Source organism: Pseudonaja textilis, chromosome 2, assembly GCF_049901715.1.
Source record: "Pseudonaja textilis isolate UNSWEBS1 chromosome 2, rPseTex1.2, whole genome shotgun sequence".
Classification (NCBI taxonomy): Eukaryota; Metazoa; Chordata; class Lepidosauria; order Squamata; family Elapidae; genus Pseudonaja; species Pseudonaja textilis.
In genome coordinates this window covers 17,187,480-17,210,383 of record NC_141991.1, presented here as the reverse complement: position 1 = coordinate 17,210,383, position 22,904 = coordinate 17,187,480, and the positions used below count along the sequence as shown (strand labels likewise).

At 43.3% G+C, this 22,904-nt stretch overlaps 1 protein-coding gene and 1 long non-coding RNA gene across 2 annotated transcripts in view; both read left to right on the top strand.

The window, feature by feature from the left end:
• CLIC1 (CLIC family member 1) overlaps window positions 1-21,944 on the top strand; it is a 50,217-nt gene extending 28,273 nt beyond the window's left edge. The window contains exons 2-6 of the mRNA XM_026720404.2: window positions 13,516-13,625; window positions 16,231-16,356; window positions 16,537-16,643; window positions 18,362-18,543; window positions 21,584-21,944. Coding sequence (XP_026576189.1) covers window positions 13,516-13,625; window positions 16,231-16,356; window positions 16,537-16,643; window positions 18,362-18,543; window positions 21,584-21,748 — 690 coding nt within the window. The 3' untranslated portion in view covers window positions 21,749-21,944. The remainder of the gene's footprint in view (window positions 1-13,515; window positions 13,626-16,230; window positions 16,357-16,536; window positions 16,644-18,361; window positions 18,544-21,583) is intronic.
• Window positions 16,650-17,810, top strand: LOC148126774 (uncharacterized). Its single transcript, XR_015741566.1, has 2 exons — window positions 16,650-16,862; window positions 17,652-17,810. It is a non-coding gene; the product is annotated as an uncharacterized LOC148126774 (long non-coding RNA).
• Window positions 21,945-22,904: the final 960 nt, after the last annotated feature.

Genomic DNA, 22,904 nt, shown 5'->3' with positions numbered 1-22,904 from the left:
CCAGACCTGATTTTACGACTGTTTTTACTGTGGTTGTTAAGTAAATCTTGCAGCAATTAAGTGAATCATGTGGTCATTAAGTAAACCCAGTTTCCTCTGTTAACTTTGCTTGACAGAAATCGGCTGGGTATATCTCAAACTGCAATCAGCCGATGGCAGGATGCTGCAACCAGTCATAAGTATAAGCTGGTTGCCAGGCATTCAGATCACAATCACTGGAGTGAAGTGACAGTTTTTTCTTCAAGGACAGGTTGGGTGCCATTTTCGGTGCCATTCAGTGGTGGTATTCTACCGGTTCTGCCCAGTTCTGGTGAGCCGGTAGCAGCTATGAGTAGCGGAGACTGAACCAGTTCTCTCCACCCCTCTGCTGTTGGGCCTACCAGCCTGCCCGGGCTCCCATACTCAATTTTATCCGCTGAATTTGAAGTGCAGCTGCTTTGCACGGCACAGAATCGTGCCGCACAGCTGCTGAAGCGACTGGGATCGTGCAGGCTTGCAGGAGGTGAGTGAGAACGCCCACCGAACCAGGGGCAAAAATATTTGAATCCCACCACTGCTGTCATTGTAACTCTAAAGTTCTGATTCCAAACCATCTTTACAACGAATGATCCGATGGTTTGGAATTATCTGCCTTACAGAAGTTGTGTTTTGTTGGTTTTATAGATTTATTGCGTACTATAAAACAAGACCTGCAAGGTCCCTTCCAACTCTGTTACTCTGTTAACTTACTGTTAACTTTATCTCTTTTTTTTTCTCCCACAGTTCAACCTGCTTATTAGAATCATTCTCACACTTATAGTTGGATCCCATCAATCATAGATGTCTTCTTTTTTTCTTTCATATTCCTGGTTAAATGTCCCAAGCATGTTTGATCCAAGCCCTGATTATTGTGTAGGCGTGGCCCTGAATGAGGAACTAGTAGTGTGAAACTGGGCCTTTTATGGAATAGGCTAAAGGCTAAAACAGCCAGTAAATTCTTGTTTCTGTTTAGCAGAGGTAGACCGATTACACCAAACATGGAACAATAATAGGGAATCTTCCATCAATCCCAATTAGCCAAGATGGTCTTGTGAAGCTTGAACAGACACAGAATTTACTCAAAAGCAAGTGTTTAGGGTAGACCGACAGTACATTGGTTGGGGGATAAGCATCTTGCAGATATAAGTTTAAAAGAAATTATTTTTTTTCTCCAAAGCATAAGAGGGCAGGAGAAGAAGCAATGGGTGGAAGTTTGTCAAAGAGAGATACAACCTGGAAATAAGGAGAAAATTTTCTGAGAGCAAGAATAATTAATAATGGAATAGCTTGCTTCCAGGAGTTGTGAGTGCTGCAAGACTGGAGGTTTTCAAAAATAGATCGGATAACCAGGATGGTCTATATGGCCTCAGATGCAGTCCCCTTCAGTCCTGTGACTCTGTTTTATGAAATACAAAATATTCACTGGTTCTATGTAAAGAAGACATTTGTATAGCTGGAGCTAATCCAGTAGAAATTACTTCTTTAACAGAATGAAAAAAATATAGCCCACATGTGAATAAAACAGTATTCCACTAAGGATTATCTTTGGGTTTTTTTTATATTTGTTCTTCATCTGATGCTATTTTTCAACCACATTAAGTTACTAATTCTTAAGTCAGAGTGTAAGAGGAATTATTCAGGCATAATACTAATCTTAATGCAAGATCAGTGGCGTTTGAAATCATGTAAAGCCATTGGAGCAAAACCGATCCAGATAGAATGACTCGTTGTTTGTATTTGTGCAAATAAAATAAATAGTTATTTGTTTCATGTCCTGATTTTGAATTTCTTTTTTTTTTTTTTTTCGTACTGTATGCTGCCAAGGGTGGAACTTCTACTGGTGACAAATAAAAGGAGTATGTAATGAAAGAAAAACAAAGGCCTCATATCTGCTAAGAAGCGATTAACTTTGGAAGTACCAAAGTACAGAGTCAACAGAAGCTTAATAGGATAGAATTAAATTGCTGGGCTTGTATGTCAGGCTTCCTGAATCTGACCTCGGATCCTATTAAAACGCATCTAAAAACAATTCGACATTTTTGGCAACATATCCGTCAGTGGTCCCGCTCCTATATAATAATATCTCTAGTTACACTAATCTGGGAGTGCCCATTTCCACAATGCCTGGGAGGACTGCAGGAAATTAAAATCATATCCGGCTGCTAAGCCTCGTTCAGGGCCAGACAAAGGAATTAGTTGAGGCTCTCACCAGCACATGAAACCCAGGAAGACTAATGTTTGATATCTAGCGCACCTTTTTTCATTGCAGCTGTCACACCCAGCAAAATTTCACTTGCTCCTCTCTCCCCCTCCCCTCAAGGATGGTATCCTGGACTCACACTTCCCCTTCAGACAACCCTCTGAGGTGGGTTAGTTTATGGACAAGAGTCTGTCTGATGCAAAAATCCAAACAAACGCTAGGTGGCAGGAGAGGATTAGCTTCTCCTGTTTCTCTTTGCTGCCCGCCTAGAGCTCAGAGAACAGAGCTCAGGTGGGCCACAGGCAGCCCACTTGAGCTCTGATTTTTGCAGCTTGGTGGAAACTTTTTTTTACACATACCCTGAATGTAGTAGCAGTTTAGCTTCATGATAGAGATGGATGATCATAGAATAACTCTAGATGAAGAGGAATTTGATGGCAGTCAGATACCATTCAGAGGGAAGATCTTATGTGATTGAGGAATAAGCTTGTAGGGGTTTGGTTCATTATACAATAGGAAGTCACAGTGGTAGGTTTCACCCATTGTAGTAAGCTGAAAAGAAACCAATGATGGTCTGACATCTGTACCCAGAGTACAACCTCTAGGTGGGCAGAGTACAGAGTACAGAAGGCACTCCCTCCCATTTGGGGCATCTGCCTTGAGGGTGGGTATGGCAGTCAGGATAAGGGGTACAAAAACTAAAGGCAAGCAGAGTGTGAGAACAGGTTAATAGGATCTACATACAGCAGGGGCATCCAACTCTGTTCCATTGAGGGTCGCATCAGGGTTGTGTTTGACCTTGGAGGGGTGGGGAGAGCATGGCAGAAGTGGCATTCAGTAGGTTCTGACCAGTTCTGGAGAACCGGTAGCGGAAATTTTGAGTAGTTTGGAGAACCGGCAAATCCCACCTCTGACTGGTCCCGCCCCCATCTCTTCTCTGCCTCCCGAGTCCCAGCTGATTGGCTGGGTCTTCTTTGGTTGCCCCGCACAAGAGAATGGAGCTGGAAAGCAGGTTAGTGGGGTGGGGAGCGAATGGAGATTTTGCAGTATCCTTCCCCTGCCACGCCCACCAAACTACGTCCACCAAGCCACGTCCACCAAGCTACGCCCACCAGTCATGCCTACAGAGCCGGTAGTAAAAAAATTTGAATCCCACCACTGGAGCACGGCCATGATGGACGTGGCCAGCTCGATTTCACTCATGCTGGGGAAAATGAAGCTCCATTGTCCCTGGCAGAGGGTTGCAAGAGGCCATCACAGCCGAAAACAGAGCTCAGGTGGGCCACAGGCAGCCCACCTGAGCTCTGATTTTGCCGGCAGAGGCACCGTGGGCCGGTCCTTTGCTGCTGCTTTCCAGGGTGGCCCCACAGGCCAGATCTAAGCACCCCAGTTTGACATACAGACCTCAGATTCTGCTGTTCCAAGATTTCATCCTAGTTCGAAATGTAAATACCTAAATATTAGATTAGAGGCACGCCATGGGCCCATCCCCTCAGCATGGAAAAGAGAGCAACGCGGGTGCAAGGTGATGGCGGTTGAGAATAAAGCCTCCATACATTTTTCTTCTCCCTTTGCAAAGATGCAAATGCACACACACGCATACATGCACGTGCAGAGAATATAAAAAAAAAAGGGGGGGTCTGCTGGTTCCTTGTTTATGTTATATTTAGCAACACTGCAGGGACGCACCTCCAGAATTGGCTTTGTCCTCAAGTGGTTTTGTCATGCCGCATTCTTGGAACAGGCTCCCTTCTTTTAAACATAGGTTAAGCCTCGTAGGGCCGTGATCCAAGTATTTGTGTACAAGTCCTGCCAGTTGGGGGACCTCACAGTTGCCAAACAGAGATTAGCTTCGCTTGCAGCTTCTGCTGAAGATCTGCCACTTTCAATTATGGGCCTTCTCCACCCATTGAAGGAAGGTCTTTGGCAGTTTGGTTGACTGGGTTTCCCTGATGAGCAAGAAGCAGGATTAAGAAGTTCAAAGTTTAGAAGGGAATCCGCAAAAGGTTATAAGAGGATAAGGCAAAGAGAAGTAACCCGGAGGCCTAGAATTGCATGGTCTGGCCCAGGGGTCTTCAAACTCGACAGCTTTTAAGACTTGTGGACTTCAACTCCCAGAATTCCTCCTCCAGTCATGTTAAGCTCAGGAATTCCGGGAGTTGGAAGTCCACAAGTCTTAAAACTTGCCGAGTTTGAAAAGACCCTTGGTCTGGCCAAACGTTCAGCTTGATTTCTAAAATCCTGCCTGAACGTTGAGTTCAAAAGATCTCCGTGGTGGGTGGTGCTTGGGAGAAATGGAACGGAAAAAAAGAGAACGGGGGGGCTACCCAAAGAGAAAGAAAAAGATGTCGAAGATAATTGATCTGAGACTTGTTTCCACCCAATCCTTGCTTCAGCCTTTCTCACCATCTAATCTCAGAATAACAAAGCTGGAAGAGACTTGGGAGGTCTTCTAGTCCATCTTTCTGCTCAAGCGGGAAACCCTATACCAGGGGTGTCAAACTCAATTTCATTGAGGGCCACATTAGGGCTGTGGTTGACCTCCGGGGAGGTGGGTAGGGCCAACTAGGTGGGCGTGGCCAGCTTGATGCCAGTCACTGGGCGTGGCCAGCTGACCAGGTGTGGCCAGCTGGCTGGGTGGGTGTGGCCAACTTGATGCCACTCCCCAAATGGCTGGTATGTTTCCTCTTTGCATTGGGTAGACTGGGCCAAAACCACGGTGGCCCAATGTTTCCTCTTCGCATGGGGCTGGCCCCTTACATTTTCTAGGACCCACGGGTCTTGAGTTTGACACATCTGCCTTATACTATTTCAGACAAATAGTTGTCCAATCACTTCTTAAAAATTTCCACTGTTGGAGCATTCACAACTTCTGGAGGCAAGTTGTTCCACTGATTAATTGTTCTAACTGCCAGGAAATTTCTCTTTGGTTCTAAGTTGCTTCTCTCCTTCATTAGTTTCCAACCATTGCTTCTTGTCCTGATGCTTTGGAGAATAGCTTGACTCCCTCTTCTTTGTGGCAGCCCCTGAGATACTGGAAGACTGATATCATGTCATCCCTAGTCCTTCTTTTCATTCGACTAGACATATCCAAGGAAGATATTTATGAAAGAATAAACCTTGTTCCTCTCTGGTGGAAGGCAGAGGGGTTGAGATAAAGAAAATATCGGCCAGGTATTTGACGTACTTTGACGTATTTTAGACTTGCAACATCTGAATGGACTTTGCTTTTTACTCTATGAAATACTATTGAACTCCTGTACCGTAGGTAGAACACTGGGGTTTTTTTTTTTTCAAAGATGGCAACTTTAAAGTGTGTGGATAACTCCTCAGCTTTGGGAGTTGAAATCCTTCGCATTTTTAAAGTAGCCAAGTTTGAAAAACACTGATGGACAGGTAGTTCTTGACTTAACAGCCCCAATTCTGGAACCAGAATTTCCTTCGTTAAATAATAAAGTGAGTCTCATCCAATTTTTTTGTTAAACGAATCGCTGCAGTTGCGAAGTGATCACATGGTCACTAATGCAGCTTCCCTCAGGATTTGGCTTGTTGGAAGCCAGTTGGGAAAGTCACAAATGGTAACCGCATGTTGCAACCATTGTAACTACATGCCAGTTGCCAAGTGCCTGGGTTTTTTTATCATGTGACACTGGGGATGCTGCCACGGTTGTAAGTGCAAAGACTGGCTGTAAGTTTCAATGCCATTGTAGCTTTGAGCAGTTGCCAAATGAACGGTTGTAAGTAAAACCTGTAGAGCAGGGTGTCAAGCTCAAGGCGCTTGGAACTGGCCCGCGGGGCTGCCCTGGAAACAGTGAAGGATTAGCCCACAGTGCCTCTGCCAGCGGCCCTCCCGAGCGCCGTTTTCACTGGGAGAGGGTTGCAGGAGGCCATCGCAGCTGAAAACGGAGCTGGGGAGCCTGTTTTCGCTGGCAGTGCTCGGGCCACCACAGGCGCCCTCTGACACAAGTGATTTCATGCTGGCCACACCCATCCTGCCCCCCCCAGGTCAAACACAACCCTGATGCGGCCCTCAATGAAATCGAGTTTGACACCCCTGCTCTCTAGAGTGTTAGATAATTCTAGAACACTAATTTGGACGGCGTCCTTCATCTTCCAGCCTTTGTTTAGCACAGAGGTCTCCAAACTTGGCAAGTTTAAGACTTGTGGACTTCAACTCCCAGAATTTTGGGAATTGGAAGTCCACAAGTCTTAAACTTGCCAAGTTTGGGGACCCCTGCTTTAGCACAACAAAGGGCAGGTTCAGGGAATGTGGCTTGATGATAAGCTAAATTAAAGGCTAGGAGTTTTTTGTGAGGATGAGAGGACCCTGATAAGTTAGAGGATGGGATTGAGCCTTTTAAAACTGTTTTTAACTTGTTTAAATAGTTGAAGACTTTGATTGTTGGTATAATAGTATGCCCAGCCCAGAGTCATATGAAAGTAAGATGGATGGATGGCCAAATACATTATCAAATAAATAAATATCATAGAATGAGGAAGTTGTTAAAGATAACAGGGAGCAATGCTGTCGTTTGTTTTAAATTACAGCAGGAATAATATTTTTGTTTCGGCTCTCTCCATTTTCCGCTCCAGGACCTGCTTATTTTCTTGGCCTGTAGCCTCTGATTTGTCAGGGGGTGGTTTTTTTTGTGTGTGTGTGTGTGTGATTTGGACCCCTGATTCAGCCAGGGCAGTGCAATGGTTATAGGCTGATGGAGTTATGTTGCTTGTGGAGTGAAATGAATAAAGATAAGTCAAGGTTGGCCGCATAAGGAGCTTCTGACGGCTTAGAGTGGAATTTCCTGTCTATATATGGCTGAATAGAAATTCTCCTTTTTGGCAATCCTTCTCAAATCTCAGGATGAGATCAGCTAGGGAAGCCCCCTTCCTTCCCCCGATGAGACAAGACAGGCAACGGATACGGCAATTCAGCTTTAGTCCAAACATCTCCCCTGCCTTTCGTGAAACGCAGCCCTTTACCCCAGGAATGGATGGAAATCATATTTTTATGGCTCATTCTCACTTGATCAAGTTCCAAGAAAGGCATATTTTCTCCATTTAAAGATTTACAGGTTGGGTTGGGTTGGGTTTCCCCCCCCCCCCGCCTCTTCCTGAGCCAGTTTTAAATTAAAAACGAGTAGCTCCTGACAAAGACAGATGATGATTTAAAACTGGAACCGTAAGGGAGAAGAATGTCCATTTAAAGCTACTTTCAGTGGTTTTTGGCAGAAAAGGCTGTAGAGGAGGGATCTGGGGGAAGAGTTTCCCCCACCCCTTTACTGGTAAATTTCTTCTTCTAAGAAATCCCAAGTTAAAAAAATAATCATCCTAAACTGTGTCCAGTCATTCTGATAATCCTCCAAGGAGGGGCATTCTGTAAGCATTCTGCTTCCTTCCTTCCTTTCTTTCTTTCTTTCTTTCTTTCTTTCTTTCTTTCTTTCTTTCTTTCTTTCTTTCTTTCTTTCTTTCTTTCTTTCTTTCTTTCTTTCTTTCTTCCTTCCTTCCTTCCTTCCTTCCTTCCTTCCTTCCTTCCTTCCTTTTCTTCCCTCCCTCCCTCCCTCCTTTCTTTCCTTCCTTCCTTTTATAAATGTATTCATGTTATACCTCATTTATTACTTTAATAAGAACTCTAGGCAACAAACATATCTAATACTCTGCCCACCTCCTATTTTCCCCACAACCACCACCCTGTGAAGTGGGTTGGGCAGAGAAAGAGAGAGACTGGCCCAAGATCACCTAGTAGGCTTTCATGCCTTAAGTAGGACTAGAACTCACCATCTCCTGGTGCCTTAGCCACTAGACCACACTGTGTCTCTTTATAGTCCTGAAACCTGAAATTTTGATTATGGGTTATTTTCTTTTCTTTTCTTTTCTTTTCTTTTCTTTTCTTTTCTTTTCTTTTCTTTTCTTTTCTTCTCTTTTCCCTTCCTTTCCTTTCCTTCCCTCCCTCTCCCTCCCTCTCCCTTTTTTTGCATTTTGGGGAGGGTGGGACCTTTAATGGGTGAAATGGGCTTAAAGGATTTAAATATAGCCCTTCACCCCTTAACACCCATCCTCCCTGGAGTCATTTTTCCATATTTTGGAAGGGGCCTTCTGAGTGTTTTAATTCCCCAGGTTCATCCGAATTGCTGAGCTGCAGATGCTGGGAGCGGACAGCTGGTTAAAGTTACAGATAAGCCATCTGCTCCTGCAGCATCTTAATCCAGCCAGTGGCATCTCAGAGATTTTCACGTTTGCATTTACTTTCTTCTTCCCCACAATTTCAGGGTGGGAAGGGCTAAAATAGCCATGACTCTTCCAAATCTCTTCTGGGAGTGCCTCTTCCTCTGCCATAATTCTGCCATTTGTTAAGAAATGGCCAACTCCCTTATTCTTTGCACAGGCTGGAGGGCCCATTCATCTAAATGGCATGGGTGGCAGCTGTAAGGCGGCCATTTTGCCTCCCGATTTGCTCCCTGTTTTGTTCTGTTTGGGTGTCTCCCTGGCAACCCTGCAAGCCCACAGATGCAAATGCTGACAAGATGAAAATGTTCTCTGGGGGCAAACACTCTCTGTGGGCTCCAGATTAGCTAGTGGTTTTGAAGAGGGGAAACAGTCTGTTCCCATAGCATTGGATTGACGGCTGTAGACATTTGGGGAGTGTCATTTGCCTATCTCTACGATTGCTATATAATGACCTGGCCGATTGCCTCCAGTCCTTGGCAACGGTTGCTAAGAGAGTTCCTCATGGTCTTGGCATCCTCCGACTGTTCCCATGAGGGCCTGTCTTGTGGATCAAGCAGTCAGGAGGATCTGGAAGCAACGCCTTGTTGTTCTGAGTTATCAGTCGTTGCCAGCCCGGTTTTAAATCAGGTCTTAAGTAGCACATTCGATGCACATTAGCACAAAGTGCCTAACTCAATTGAGAAGGATTTATTTATTCTACCCTGCACAAAGCAGTGGAAAGACAGAGGCTGAAAGTGTTGAAGTGCCTAAAAAACTTGGATTGTTCTCCCTGAACCTTCCCTTCTCCCTGACTCTCCTCAAATATTATTCCCAAATTGTCATTTACAAATGCAAGTTAAAACAATTATATTATGGATTGATTGATTTATTCGATTTATCAGTCCACCACCCACATCACCTAATGACTCTGGGTGGCACACAATGTTAAATAAAAATGTGACATAATTACCAAACTTTTTTAAAAATGCCATAAATAAAAACACACAGCAGGCGGAGAATCATAAAATGGCCTTCAACGTGGTTAGGAAGTGGGCTCCACAAACACCTGTCTCTCTCTCACACGGATACGCATTTCCTTTGTTTGTCAAATTAAAAAATAAAATAAAATTCCAAATAATTCACTAATAAATAATCAAGTAGAAATTGAACAAATGTGGAAAAAGGAAACAACGGTGGAATCAATAACAATTGCTGCACCTGGTGCTGTGCCAAAGATTCGGAAAAGCTGTTGGATACAGTCAGAGCAGAAGGATTTTCAATTTGTGAACTACAAAAAGTCACAGTATTTGGAACAGGGCATATATTATGACAATGTTCTCTAGATAACCTAGATCCGATTGTCAAAAAATACCAAATCAAATTAGAACTATCGCAGAAAATGAAGAAGTTAAAGTGCTCTGGGATGTTAGAATTCAAACAGAGACAGGCACCTGCCACATAACATGCTAAACTTAATTGTCAGGTAGTTGGAGACTGCAGAATAGAAGAGAAAGAACTGGAGAAGATAACAAAATACAAAACCTGCAAATAGAAACAGACCGACTGTGGCAAAAGAAAGCAAAGTACTAGCAATCATAATAGGTGCGTTGGGTCCAATCCCAAAACAACTGGAGCTCTTCTTGAACACCATCACTATTGACAAATAATAATGTTTTTGTTCTGGTGCCTCTTGGTTTTCAAAATAAAACCCCTGGCATTCCAAATGCTGTGGCTGGAAAAAATTGTAAGCTCCAAGAAAAAGAAACTAAACCTAAAGCTACAGGTCTGTAGTTAAAAGTTTATGCTAGCAAGCTTGGGGTTAATAAGGCTACTTGTCAGAAAAGTGAAACTTTAGTGGTGGTTACACTATGTTTTACTGGAAAGGGTCTATGCTACCATGAAAATCATATCACTTGGTGACTAATGCTGAATTTACATTATAAGAAGAGTTCAGCATATTTATGGGGTGGTGTTTGTAACCTTTGTGACTGCAGAGATGCAATTTTTCATGGTCACAGGAAGAAAAAAAAAACTTCTCAGCAGTTCCTTTATCGGGAACTGTAATAGTTGTAGTGAAACTATGTTTTGGTAGAGTTTTCTTTTTAAAGGCTGAGTGACATTGTTAAAAATTGCCAGTAATTCAGACTCGTAGAAAATGCTCCCTTCTTTAACTCACAGGAGGGTTATTTCAATTTCCTCTTGCATCTTGGGGGTTGGCTGATACCCAAAGTAGCTGCATCTCAAACCTGCTGAGATATTTTAGGCTCTAAAAAGACTTAGATTCTACACTTTTAGAAGGATAATTCATGGGTGAGAAGAAACTGGTCTTCTCCCCTTGCTGTACCTGTTGTCCCCATCTCCTAAATATAAGCATCTTTCTCTCTCTGTTGACCTGGCTTGGTGTTGGCCCTTATGGAGAAGCATGGGTTTAACCTGTTCTTGTCTGTCACATGTTGTGTACATTGCCTGGGGCTGTAGTTCTCTGTCTCCAGTATGATCAAAAAATAGATTTGCACACGTACAAATCACATTATGCTTTGGTTTACTTTTAAGGCATCCTTTTTTGCTCTCTAAGTTGAACAATCGCCTTAATACAGGTAGTTCTCAATTTGTGACCCTAATGGAGTCTGGAATTACAATCACAAGTTGTATGCAGTCATTAAGCAGGTCCGATTTTTTGTCATGTTTGCACCAATTGTTATGTGAATATGGAGGTTGTTAAATGAATTCATTTTACTCAATGGGTATTTCTTTTTTTACCAGAAACTGACAAAAAAAAACACATTGAAAATTGTGGGCATGTGACTTTGGGATGCTAAAGATGAGCTAGTTGTGATTGTGATTGTGGCCATAAAGATACCCTAGTTGCCAACTGTCCAAAATGTAATCATTTGACTCTCTCTCTCTCTCTCTCTCCTCTCTCCATTGTTATCTTCAAAATCAGGTCATAAATAGCTTTTTTTCAGGGGAAGGAGTGTCTCCTGTAACGTTGAACAGTTGCTAAGTCCAACATACTTTCCTCTTCCTATGTTCTCCACAATAGAAACCTGTGAGGTGAGTTTGGCTAAGAGAAACTCACCCACCAGATGGCTTTCCTGGCTCAGGCAGGACTAGAGCTCACAGTCTCCTGGTTTCTAGCCTGATGCCTTAACCACTACACCAAACTGGCTCTCTTTATGGCAGGGGTCTTCAAACTTGACATCTTTAACACTTGTGGACTTTAACTCCCAGAATTCCTCCTCCAGTCATGTTAGCTCAGGAATTCTGGGAGTGGAAATCCACAAGTCTTAAACTTGCCAAGTTTGAAGACATAGATGCAGAGAACAAAAAAACTTTTGTCCAAGGAGTTTATAGTATATGTGGAAATGGAGAGGCCCCCACTGTCTCTCCCGTTGTGGCCCCAATTTGAATTCCAGTTGATCAAAGGAGTTAAGAAAGACATCGCCCAATAGGCGGGTTTGAGGCAAGATTTTAAAATAGCCAACCAATTTTTCTGTATGGTTGGAGAATGTATTAAAGCGGCATGTGGGGATAAATGGCAGTAATGCAAAGTAGGTAGAACCATGTATAGGGAGTCATCCAGGTCATGGTTGCCCCAAAGGTGCTTTTTCAAATGGCAATTAGACTTTCTTGGTTTTTCCTTGAAGACGTTTTGCTTCTCATCCAAGAAGCTTCTTCAGTTCATGGTAGAATTGAAGAAGCTTCTTGGATGAGAAGCGAAACGTCTTCAAGGAAAAACAAAGGAAATGCAGTTACCTTTTGAGAACACACTTTTGGGACTGAGTAGTGCCATGTTACGTCTTTGAGCCAAGGCAGATGTCACTTCTATTCTTCTGGGGTTTCGGGGAGGAATTTTGGAAAGTCTTAGATCAGAAATATTAACATTGGGCTTAAATTCTAATTTTGATGAATTTCCTGCTTCTGAAAGATGGGAGACTTTGCTGCTGTTTTTCTGCAGTTGTGGTTGGAAACCTCAATGGGCTGGCAGAAAAAAAAAGAAGAAGAAGTGATGTCAGCCTTGCCTGGTAAACCAGATAGGAACCACCACCAGATGAGCTAATTCTACTTTATTGTAGAGCTACGTTGGCAGAATCTTGAAAATCTGAAATAATTCCCTCATCTCCCTTACAGTCTGAGAAATTAAGGGGATGTGTGTATTTCTTCTCATTCTCTTGCCACATCCACAATCCACTTATGGGCTAGGCTGTCTCTTACCTGACTGATCCCTCAGCAGACTCTCTTCGCCATGTCTTTCCCATGTGCCTTTATAAGTTAGGCCTCCATTGAGTATAGATTACCCACCCCAGATGAAAAGGAAAAGGGAGCAATCTGGATCTAATGAGAAAGCCAGTGAAAAGAAACCAAGATTTTTTTTTTTAAAGAAGGAAAAAGATGATGGTGGAAAATATTAGGTATTTTGGAAGAAGCGAGAAGGGATGAGGTAAAAGTAAAAGAAAGGATGTAAGAAAGGCTTTGTGTGAGAGAGGGAAAGGAGAGGGAGAAAGGAAGGAAGAAAGAAGGAAGGAAAAAGAAAAAGGAAGAAAGAAAGAAAAGAAAGGAAAGAAGGAGGAAGGGAGAGAGAAAGAAAGAAAAAGAAAGAAGGAAGGAGGGAGAGAAAGAAAAAAGAAAAAAGAAAGAAAGAAAGAGAAAACAGAAAGGAGGGAGAAAAAGAAAGAAAAAAGGAGAAAAGAGGGAGGAAGGAGAGAAAGAAAGAAAGAAAGAAAGAAAAAAAGAAAGAAAGAAAGAAAGAAAGAAAGAAAGAAAGAAAGAAAGAAAGAAAGAAAGAAAGACGAGCTATTTGGCTATTCCTAGTATAAAGCAATTCAGTGAAGATTGTCACCCTATTTCTGTGAAATGGCAGCATCTAGTGGTGTTCACAGGGATTGCTGACCTTTTCCCAGGCATCCTATCCTCTGTTTGAGGAAGTGAGGCATTGCCGTTCTCATAACCAGATAAAATGAAACCCTTGTTACTCCTCTTGCTACCAAATCCAGAGCAATGTGAGCGGTAGACCCAGCGTGATTTCTGCTGAACTGTGCGTTACGGTTTGATGTTTGTATCTAAACCACTCTGTTTGGATTGGGCTTTTGCAGGCTGGCAGCGATGGAGCCAAAATTGGGAATTGCCCTTTCTCCCAACGACTCTTTATGGTTCTCTGGCTCAAGGGAGTGACCTTCAATGTCACCACAGTGGACACCAAAAGGTAGGTGAGACAACCCTTAATCCTGTCCTATTCCCCTGATGCTACTGGTCAGCTTCCTTCTCCATTCCGCTTAGGATACAGGGGTGTCAAACTCAATTTCTTTATTTCTTTTAATAATTTTTATTAAAGTATTACAAATTTAAAAAAAAAACACAAATCATGTTTACAATTTTTGCAATTGGTTGTAGCATCGTTTTTCCCCATCTTCCATTATTCATATCTATATACATATATACATTGTTCATATTTCCCTACACGTTATCTATTATTCCTGTTATCTATCCAAGCATACAATTTCTCCCAGATCGTATAGAATTCTCTTTTTTCCTTCTCTTGCAACTCCGTAGTAAGCTTATTCATTTCCGCACAATCCATCTTTTTTTTAATTAACATGTTATCTGTGGGATTATCCTCCTGTTTCCAATTTTGAGCATAGGCTATTCTCGCTACTGTCAGAATTTGTATTATAAGATATTCAATTTCTTTTTTATATTGGCCTCTTATTATCTCCAAACTCAATTTCATTGAGGGCCGCATCAGGGCTGTGGTTGACCTTGGGGGAGGGGGCAACTGACTGGGTGTGGCCAACTGGGTGGGCGTGGCCAGCTTGACGCCACTCCCCAAACTGCTGGCATGTTTCCTCTTCACACTGGATAGACCAGGCTGGAGTGATGTGAGCTGGCCCCCTACATTTTCCAGGACAGCCCCGCAGGCTGAATCTGACCACATCACGGTCCAGATCCAGCCCACAGGCCTTGTATTTAACACCCCTAACTTAGGATCTCAGCTCTCAATATTCCCAGCTAAATCCCACTCAGTTCTGGGAGCTGAAATCCCAAACCTGTGGAAAGAAGTCAGGAGGTCCGGTCAAACTCATGAGCATATCCAATTTATGCTACAGGTAGTCCTCAACTTACAACCATTTGTTTCATGATCACTTGAAGTTACCATAGCCCTGAAAAAGGTGACTAATGGCCCACTATTGACACTTAAACATCCATTGCAGCATCTCCAGGGTCACATGATCAAAATTTGGGCACTTTGCAATTAGCATGTGTTTAGGACCGTTGTACTGTTCCTGCTGATCACCAATTGTAACCTTTTCCAGATAGTTTTTGACAAGCAAAGGCAATGAGGGAAGTCATATTGGCTTAATGCCTGTACAAGTCACTTTAGAGCTGTAATGATTCACTGAACAAGTTGGCAAAATCAGTGTTAATAATACCACTTTATAATGCCTGCTAAGGCCACACTTTGGAATCCTGCATCCAGTTTTGGTCGCCATGATGTAAAAAAGATGTGGAGGCTCTAGAAAAAGTGCAGAGAAGAGCAACCAAGAGGATTAAGGGACTGGAGACTAAAATATATAAAGAAAGGTTGCTGGAACTGGATATGTATAGTCCAATGAAAAGAAGGACTAGAAGTGACACGATAGCAGTCTTCCAATATCTCAGGGGCTGCCACAAAGAAGAGAGAGTCAAGCTATTCTCCAAAGCAGTAGTTGACAACCAGTGGGCCTGGGACCACTGGTGGTCCGCGAGAAAATTTTGGTGGTCCACAGAGAAATTTCACCCCCACAAAGACTCATTTCTGGCAGAGTTTCTGGGAGAGAAAGAAAGACTTCTGCTGCTTTCCTTGCATGAAGCCAAAAGTTTCTCTCTCTTTCTCCCCCTGAGAACGGAGCTGGAGACGGTAGCCTGCGATCCCAAATAAAGAATGATGGATCGATAGGAAAACCGGGTGGGGAATTTTCCTACAGACTTTTGGGGGGTGGATTTTCCCAGGGTCTCTGCTGCTTTCTGCAGAGACCCTGGGAAAATGTCACCAAGCTGCTCTCAGTCAAAATTCATAGTAGTGGTACGCGGGATTTAGAATTATAAGTTTGGTGGTCCTTGAGGTCCCAAAAGTTGGCGATCCCTGCTCCAAAGCACCTGAAGACAGAACAAGAAGCAATGGGTGAAAACTAATTGAGGAGAGAAGCAACCTATACATTTCTCAACAGTTAAAACAATCAGTGGAAGTTGTAAATGCTCCAACACTGGAAATTTTAAAGAAGAGATTGGATAACCATTTGTCTGAAATGGTGTAGGGTTTTTGACCAGAAGACCTCCAAGGTCCTTCCAACTCTGCTATTCTATTCTATTCTATTCTATTCTATTCTATTCTATTCTATTCTATTCTATTCTATTCTATTCTATTCTAAAAAAAGATGCAAAATAGGGCAAAACTCACTTAACAGCTGCCTTGTTTTGCAATGGAAATTTTGGGCTCAATTGTCATCGTAAGACGAGGATCGTAAGCTGTCTCAAAGGTGCTTTTTCAAAAAGGCAACTGGACTGTTTTTTTTCCTTGAAGGAAGAAGGTGAAAACATTTCACTTCTCATCCAAGAAGCTTCATCAGTTCTGATGGCGGCGGCTGGTGGGGGGCAAAATGGAAGAATAGGTTCTGACAGGATGGAGAGATTTGTGTGTGGAAGGATCGTGTTTCTTTGCAGTCATCTAGTCATTAGCCCTCTTTCTGAGAGCCATTGAGGCCACTTGGGGCTTAATCCGTACAAGTTAGCTGTTTTTTCATTCCTTGCTTAAATTTCCCTCTTCTTTTTAGGAGAACCGAGGCCGTGCAGAAGCTCTGTCCTGGAGGCCAGCTCCCATTCCTGATGTACGGGACCGAGGTCCATACGGACACTAACAAGATTGAAGAATTCCTGGAAGAAGTTCTGTGCCCTCCTAAGTAAGAACTAAACAAAGTGTGAACTTCGAACTGAATCTGGCAGCAGCCATTTTTGTTCCTCAGTTGCCACGCAGAAGGGGAAGTGGGAAAGGAGCCATAGAGCTGATTGGCAAAGTGGATTTGGGGATATAGAAAGAATGTCATATGACGATGATGATTATTATTTTGCTTCTTCCTTAGGTATCCAAAGCTGGCTGCTAATAACCCTGAATCCAACACAGCTGGCCTTGATGTCTTTGCCAAATTCTCTGCTTATATCAAGAACTCAAACCCTTCTCTCAACGCCAGTGAGTATCTTGGACCACAAGTCCTGTTATTGCTGTTTTTACGAGACCCTTGGGGATTCATTTCCTTCTTCCTTGCTTCTTGGTTGGGTTGGGTTCCTCAACCTTGCCTTTTTTACTCTCTCCTTTCTCTTTTGGCTTCTCTTCTCCAATCCAAAATTCTTCGGCTCATTTCCCACAAAGTGTCACTTGTACAATAGAATGGATAACCAACAGGAGAAAGTAAGTATGTTTGTGGGAAACCTAACATTTGTAACAGAGTCTGCGTGGCTGTATTAAGGTTAAGGAAACACTTTTCCTTCATTGGGGGGAAGGAAAGCCTCGGGAGCCAATAAGGAACTGCCTCTTTAAAAAGGAGGAGGGAGGAAGGAGGGAACAGAGGGCAGAGTGGCATAGATCGATGTGAAAATGGGCATGGCTGACCAGCTGAATTCTAAGAAAACAGCTGTCAACCCTGCAATATTTGGTAATAGCTCACCAGTGAAGCTTCTCACTGGTTGTTTATTGATATGAAATTATAAGGCACTCAGCTCCCAAGTGGAACATCCGATTGGGTGTTTATTTTATTTTTATTGATATGAAATTATAAGCCACCCAACTCCAATGGACTCTCAACATTTCTAACTTTCAACTCCATTCTCATCAATGTGTAACGTAACGTTCTTTGTGCTTGCAAATCACTTCGATCTGCGAAATCACCTGTCAATTACTTCGTTACCTGTGGTCTTTAATCTCTACTAGCTGAATCTTTTTTCTTTGACATTATTTGGTTTATTTTACATGTATATAGTTCAGAGGCTACCCAACTCCAAATGACTCTGGGCAGCTTCTATTAAAAAACAACAAGAACAATTTTTAAAATTGTTTTAAAAATCACTGTTGTCCACCATTTAGTTATCCCTCATTTCCCACTGGTTGCTATGATGCCTCATGTTGAGTTCACCCCAAAAATCCTAGAGATGGAATCGATCCTGTTCCTTCCCTCTCACTAATGTTCTTCTTTTTTTCTAGTTCCCTATCTTGAATCTTACTGGCCCTATTTGCTTTCTTCTTGGATACTGTCAAGCTTGCAAAGTAATCCAGACCAGAAGTAGATCCAGGATTACTAGCTTCATCTTTATTGTAAGGTTATATTAACAGAAACTTTCGAGTCTGAAAGTACCCTTCCCTTCCCTCCCTTTCCCCCCTTCTTTTGATGACCCTGTAGTCTGTTACAACCCTGTAGTCCCTTAATTTGGGGTAGAGTCGGGGCGACTGGATGGAGCTGAGCATTTACTGGCCGGGTGCCCTTCCTGATACCTACATGGTGTTCACAGCAGATATTTTTTTAGAGTAAAAACGTCTGCTGTTACCTAGAATTGAACTCTCAACCTTCTGAGTGGGAGAAGAGTGTGTTCGCCATAAGGCCACCACACCGCTCACTCTCTTCCCTCACTTAGTTTCCTCAAAACTAGGGAGGGGTCCTTCCGAGCTGCTTTTGCCACCCCCAACCCCGCTTTGAACTCAAATTTTGTTTGTCAGGCTATTATCTAGGCTGCGGCTCTACTTCCTATCTCTGATGACCATTGGCTTCCTCTCTGTATCTCCCTTGTCCGTCTTGTTCTAAACCTCCTGAGCTTTTTCCCAATTCGGTGACCGATCAAATCCTCCCAGCTACAACGACATTTTCATTGGCACCTCTTATCCCTCTTCCTCCCCAACCCATGCTCTTCAAATCCTAGACCTTGAGAAAGGGTTGCTGAAAGCACTGAAAGTGCTGGACGTTTATTTGATGACGCCTCAGCCCGAAGAGGTGGACGAGAACAGCGCAGAAGACGAAGGCCAGTCCAACCGCAAGTTTCTTGACGGAAATGAACTCACGTTGGCAGACTGCAACCTGCTGCCCAAACTCCATATTGTCAAGGTGAAAAACTTTTCCGATGCCTGTAAATTAGTTATGGAGAAAAGGAGATAAGGGGGTGTTCACCCCTCTTTTTTGTAAGATTCCCAGAAGCATACCGCTGAGGGAAAAAATGCTGGAAGAATGACATTTTTTGGTCTCCTGGCTTTATACAGGCAGTCCTTGACTTACGACAGTTCACTTACTGACCGTTCAGGCATTGACAAAAGGGACTTCCGACCATTTTTCACACAGTGATTGACATTTGGATGCTTGACAACTGACTCACATTTATGATGGTTGCAGTGTCCTGGGGTGATGTGATCTCCTTTTGCGAACTTCTGACAAGCAAAGTTAACAGGGGAAGCCAGATTCACTGAACAACTGTTTTACTAATTTAACAACTACAGTGATTCACTTAAACAAAAGTCGCAGGAAAAGTCATAAAATGAGGCAAAACTTACTTAGCAACGGGGCTCAATTGTGGTCGTAAGTTGAGGACCACCTGTACAGGAAGGCCCAAAGACCTCTGCCAGAGCATTTGAGGCCCATCCTATGAGAGTCATATTCAAATCTGAAATGCTGGAGGGTGCTTCATATTTGGTCTGTTCATCCTTTCTTCATCTGTCCGCTGTTACTTAAAGCTCTGCTCTTTCTCGGGCTTGTGTGAGATTTAAAGAAAATATGCACAACTGAGTTAAGGAGGCAACAACAGAATGGAAGAGCATGTTGCTACCTCCTTAATTTCAACACACATTTTCCTGAGATCATGCAGCATTGGTGCAAGGCCAGGAAAAATTGAGAAATGGTTGACAAGAGACAAGGTTACCACATCAGGTTCAAAGCAGATCTGATTCTGTTCTGACCCAAACCTTGTTCCAAGGAAACAAACACAAAACAGAGGTAACAGAAAAACCTTTTAATTATTCTTTACGAATTCCATTCCTTCACGATTAAAAGGCTGTTTCAAATTAATTATATCTGATAAGAACAAGCCTTGCCAAGTTAGCGTAAGGCTGCCAAGAACACTGGATAAAGTTACTAAGAAATATTTCTAAACTCCAACCAAGATATTCCGAACTTCCACAAGGCTTGAGTGCAAAAACTTCTTTGCTTCCTGCAAAGAACTCCGGTTTCTCAGCTGGCTTTTATCTCTTGAGGGAGGGGCCATTACCTTGGAGCCTTACTCCTGAGTTTCCTGTGCTCCTGCAGCTGCTCTTTCTTATGAGCAGCCCTGCATGCACACTCACTGGGCACAGGCTCCTCAGGGTCCTCTTCATCACTGCTGCCAGCCTCCACAATCTCCGAAGGCAGCACTCCACTCCCTGACGGTCCTGGCCCCATCCCTGCATCACACGCAGGCCCCTCATCTGAGTCCTCGCTCTCCGAGACCTCAGCCGTCCGCACCTGCTGCCAGCGAACCACAACGGATGCATACCATATTATTGTGATTTCCCCCCAAAATTTTCAGGCCTTTCTTAGCTGAGATTTCATTACAGACTTAACAAACCTTCATGTAAGTGACTGTTCAAAGTCGCAAAGGCACTGAAACAAGTGAGTTTTTCACATTTATGACTGTCTCACAATTCAGGTGCTTGGCAACTGGCTTGTATTTATGATGCTTGCAGTATCCCAAGGTCATGTGATCATTTTTTTGCAATCTTCCGACAAGTGAAGACAATAGGGAAGCCAGATTCACATAACAACCACATTACTAACTTAACAGCTGCAATGATTCATTTAACTGTGGCCACGAAGGTCATAAAATGGAGCAAAATGTTACAAGTATCTTCCTTAGCAATGTACATTTGGGGCTCAATTGTGGTCGTAAGTCAAGGACTACCCATATCAGCATATTTTAGCAGTCAATTGTGGTTGTAAGTCGAGGACTACCCTTATCAGCGTATTGTAGCAGTGGGCTACAAACTATTCTTCATAAAAAGCTAAGAGAATCTAATGCTATGCAGTTGCAAGTTTTATTTATAATGTAGATTTGTTTGCTGCCCTTCTCGGCAAATACTATGTTTCCCCGAAAATAAGACCAATTCCGAAAATTAAGCCCTAGCTTGATTTTTACATGTGTGCCCAATATAAGCCCTGCCCCCAAAATAAGCCCTAGTTAAGACCCTGCCCACTCCATTGTGCCTAGTTCCATGGGGTGGGGGTGAGGCTCATAAGTAAAAATCAAGCTAGGGTGGGGATTGGGGGGGGCGAAGCTGTCCTACTTACCTTCGGACAGTTGCAGCCAAGCCTCCCACACCCCAACACCTGCCTCGCCTTGCCGGCCCACTTCCTCTGGCCACTTGTGTGCGTCGCCCCTGGCCTCCATTTTGCTGTCAGAGGCCTTCAGGAAAGGCCTCTGCAGCCGAGAAACAAGCTCTGGATCAATGTACGCAGCATCCCCGGCCTCCATTTCACCTCATAGGTACCGTCAGAGCTCATTTCGTGGCTGCAGAGGCCTTTCTTGAAAGCCTGTGATGGAGAAATGGAGGCTGGAGGCACTTTGTGCATGAATCCAGAACATTTCTTGGCTGCAGAGGCCTTTCCTCAAGGCTTCTGATCGTGAAGCAGAGGCCAGGGGCCCCACACGCGAGTGGTAGCAAGCAGCTGCCACACAGGCTCCTGCTGGATGGGGCTATCGATGCTGCCACCACAAAGTGAGACAGTGGAAGACATCCCCTGAAAATAAGACCTAATGCCTCTTTTGGAGGCAAAAGTAAATAAATAAGACTGGGACTTATTTTCAGGGAAACACGGTAGCAATAGCTGTAGCTCTTAGACTTTGTAGCACTCTCTGGGGGGTTTCCAATGTCAGCATACTGCTCCCAACAATCCAGGTCCTTATTTTACTGACCTTGGAAAGATGGGAGGCTGAGTCAATATTCAGTCCCATCAGGATCGAATTCTAGGCTGTGGGTAGAGTTTGCTTGCAATACTGCATTCTAACCACTGAGCTGCCGGGGCGCCTTCCTTACAGAATTCTTCTTTACCGATTGATTGAATGTACCGATTGATCAGTAGGTTGAAACTGCAAAATAACTTATGGTTGTACACCTCCCCACAGGTGGTTTGCAAAAAATACCGTGACTTTACCATTCCTGAGGAATTTCGTGGCATCCATCGCTACCTCAAGAATGCCTACGCTCGTGAGGAGTTTTCCAGCACCTGCCCAGACGATGAAGAAATTGAATTAGCTTATGAGCTGGTTGCCAAAGCTTTGAAGGCGTAAACTTTTAAAATGTGGAGAAGGGACACAGGGCTTTGCGGGCAGGGATTTTTGGATTTGGGCACCTCCAAGGGTATTTTAACATATGTATTTGTGTCTGGCCACAGGAGCGGGGGAATGCCTGTTTTCTGAGGGACAAAATGATTCAAATTTAAATATGAGCAAATATGAAATAAAAAAAATTACATGTTTTTAAAAATAGGAAGTTTTTTGTTCTACTTGTTCCCTACCCAAAGGAGGAGGAAGTAATTACAAGGTGTTGCATGGTACTGTGATGGCTACAGGAATATTGGGTTACTTCTGCAGTCATGAGACACACCAATGCTGGATAATTCTGCAAACCAGATGGAGCAAGCTATGTATGAATCCTGACTTTTAGGTTATTCAACATTACATGTTGGTTGCTCAGAAAAACAGGCAATGTTGCTTTGACAGTTCAGAAGTTCAGCAAGGTTGGGCGTGTTGAGTATACGGAATAACAGAGTTGGAAGGGACCTTGGAGATCCTCTAGTCCAGCCCCCTGCTCAGGCAGGAAACTGTATATCATTTCAAGCAAATGGTTGTCCAGTCTCTGCTTAAAAACCTCCAGTGATGGAATATCCACAACTTTTGGAAGCGAGTTGTTCCACTGATTAATTGCTCTACCTATCAAGAAATTCCTCCTTAATTCTAGATTGCTTCTCTCCTTGATTTGTTTCCCCCCGTTGCTTCTTGTCCTGCCCTCAGGGGCTTTGGAGAATAGCTTGACTCCCTCTTCTTTGTGGAAGCCCCTCAAATATTCGAACACTGCTGTCATGTCACCCCTGGGCCTTCTTTTCATTAAACCAGACATGCCCAATTTCTGCAACTGTTCTTCATATGTTTTAGCCTCCTTAATCATCTTTGCAGATGAAACCACCAGCCGACACTGTGATACGGCAGGAAGACAAAACACAAATCTCCTGGAAGAAAGTGAGACCAAGCCACTTTCAAACTGTTGCCAAAAACGTATGCAATTGTAGCCCTGAAGTCACGAGTTGATCTTGATTGTCTGCAACACAAACTTTACAGTTGAAGAGAACACTAAAGATGGGTGACCCAGGTCAGAACTGATCTGTAGTGCTTACCAATGAATCCTTTGGCTATACGGGGAAAAAAAACCCAATTACAGGCTTTAATA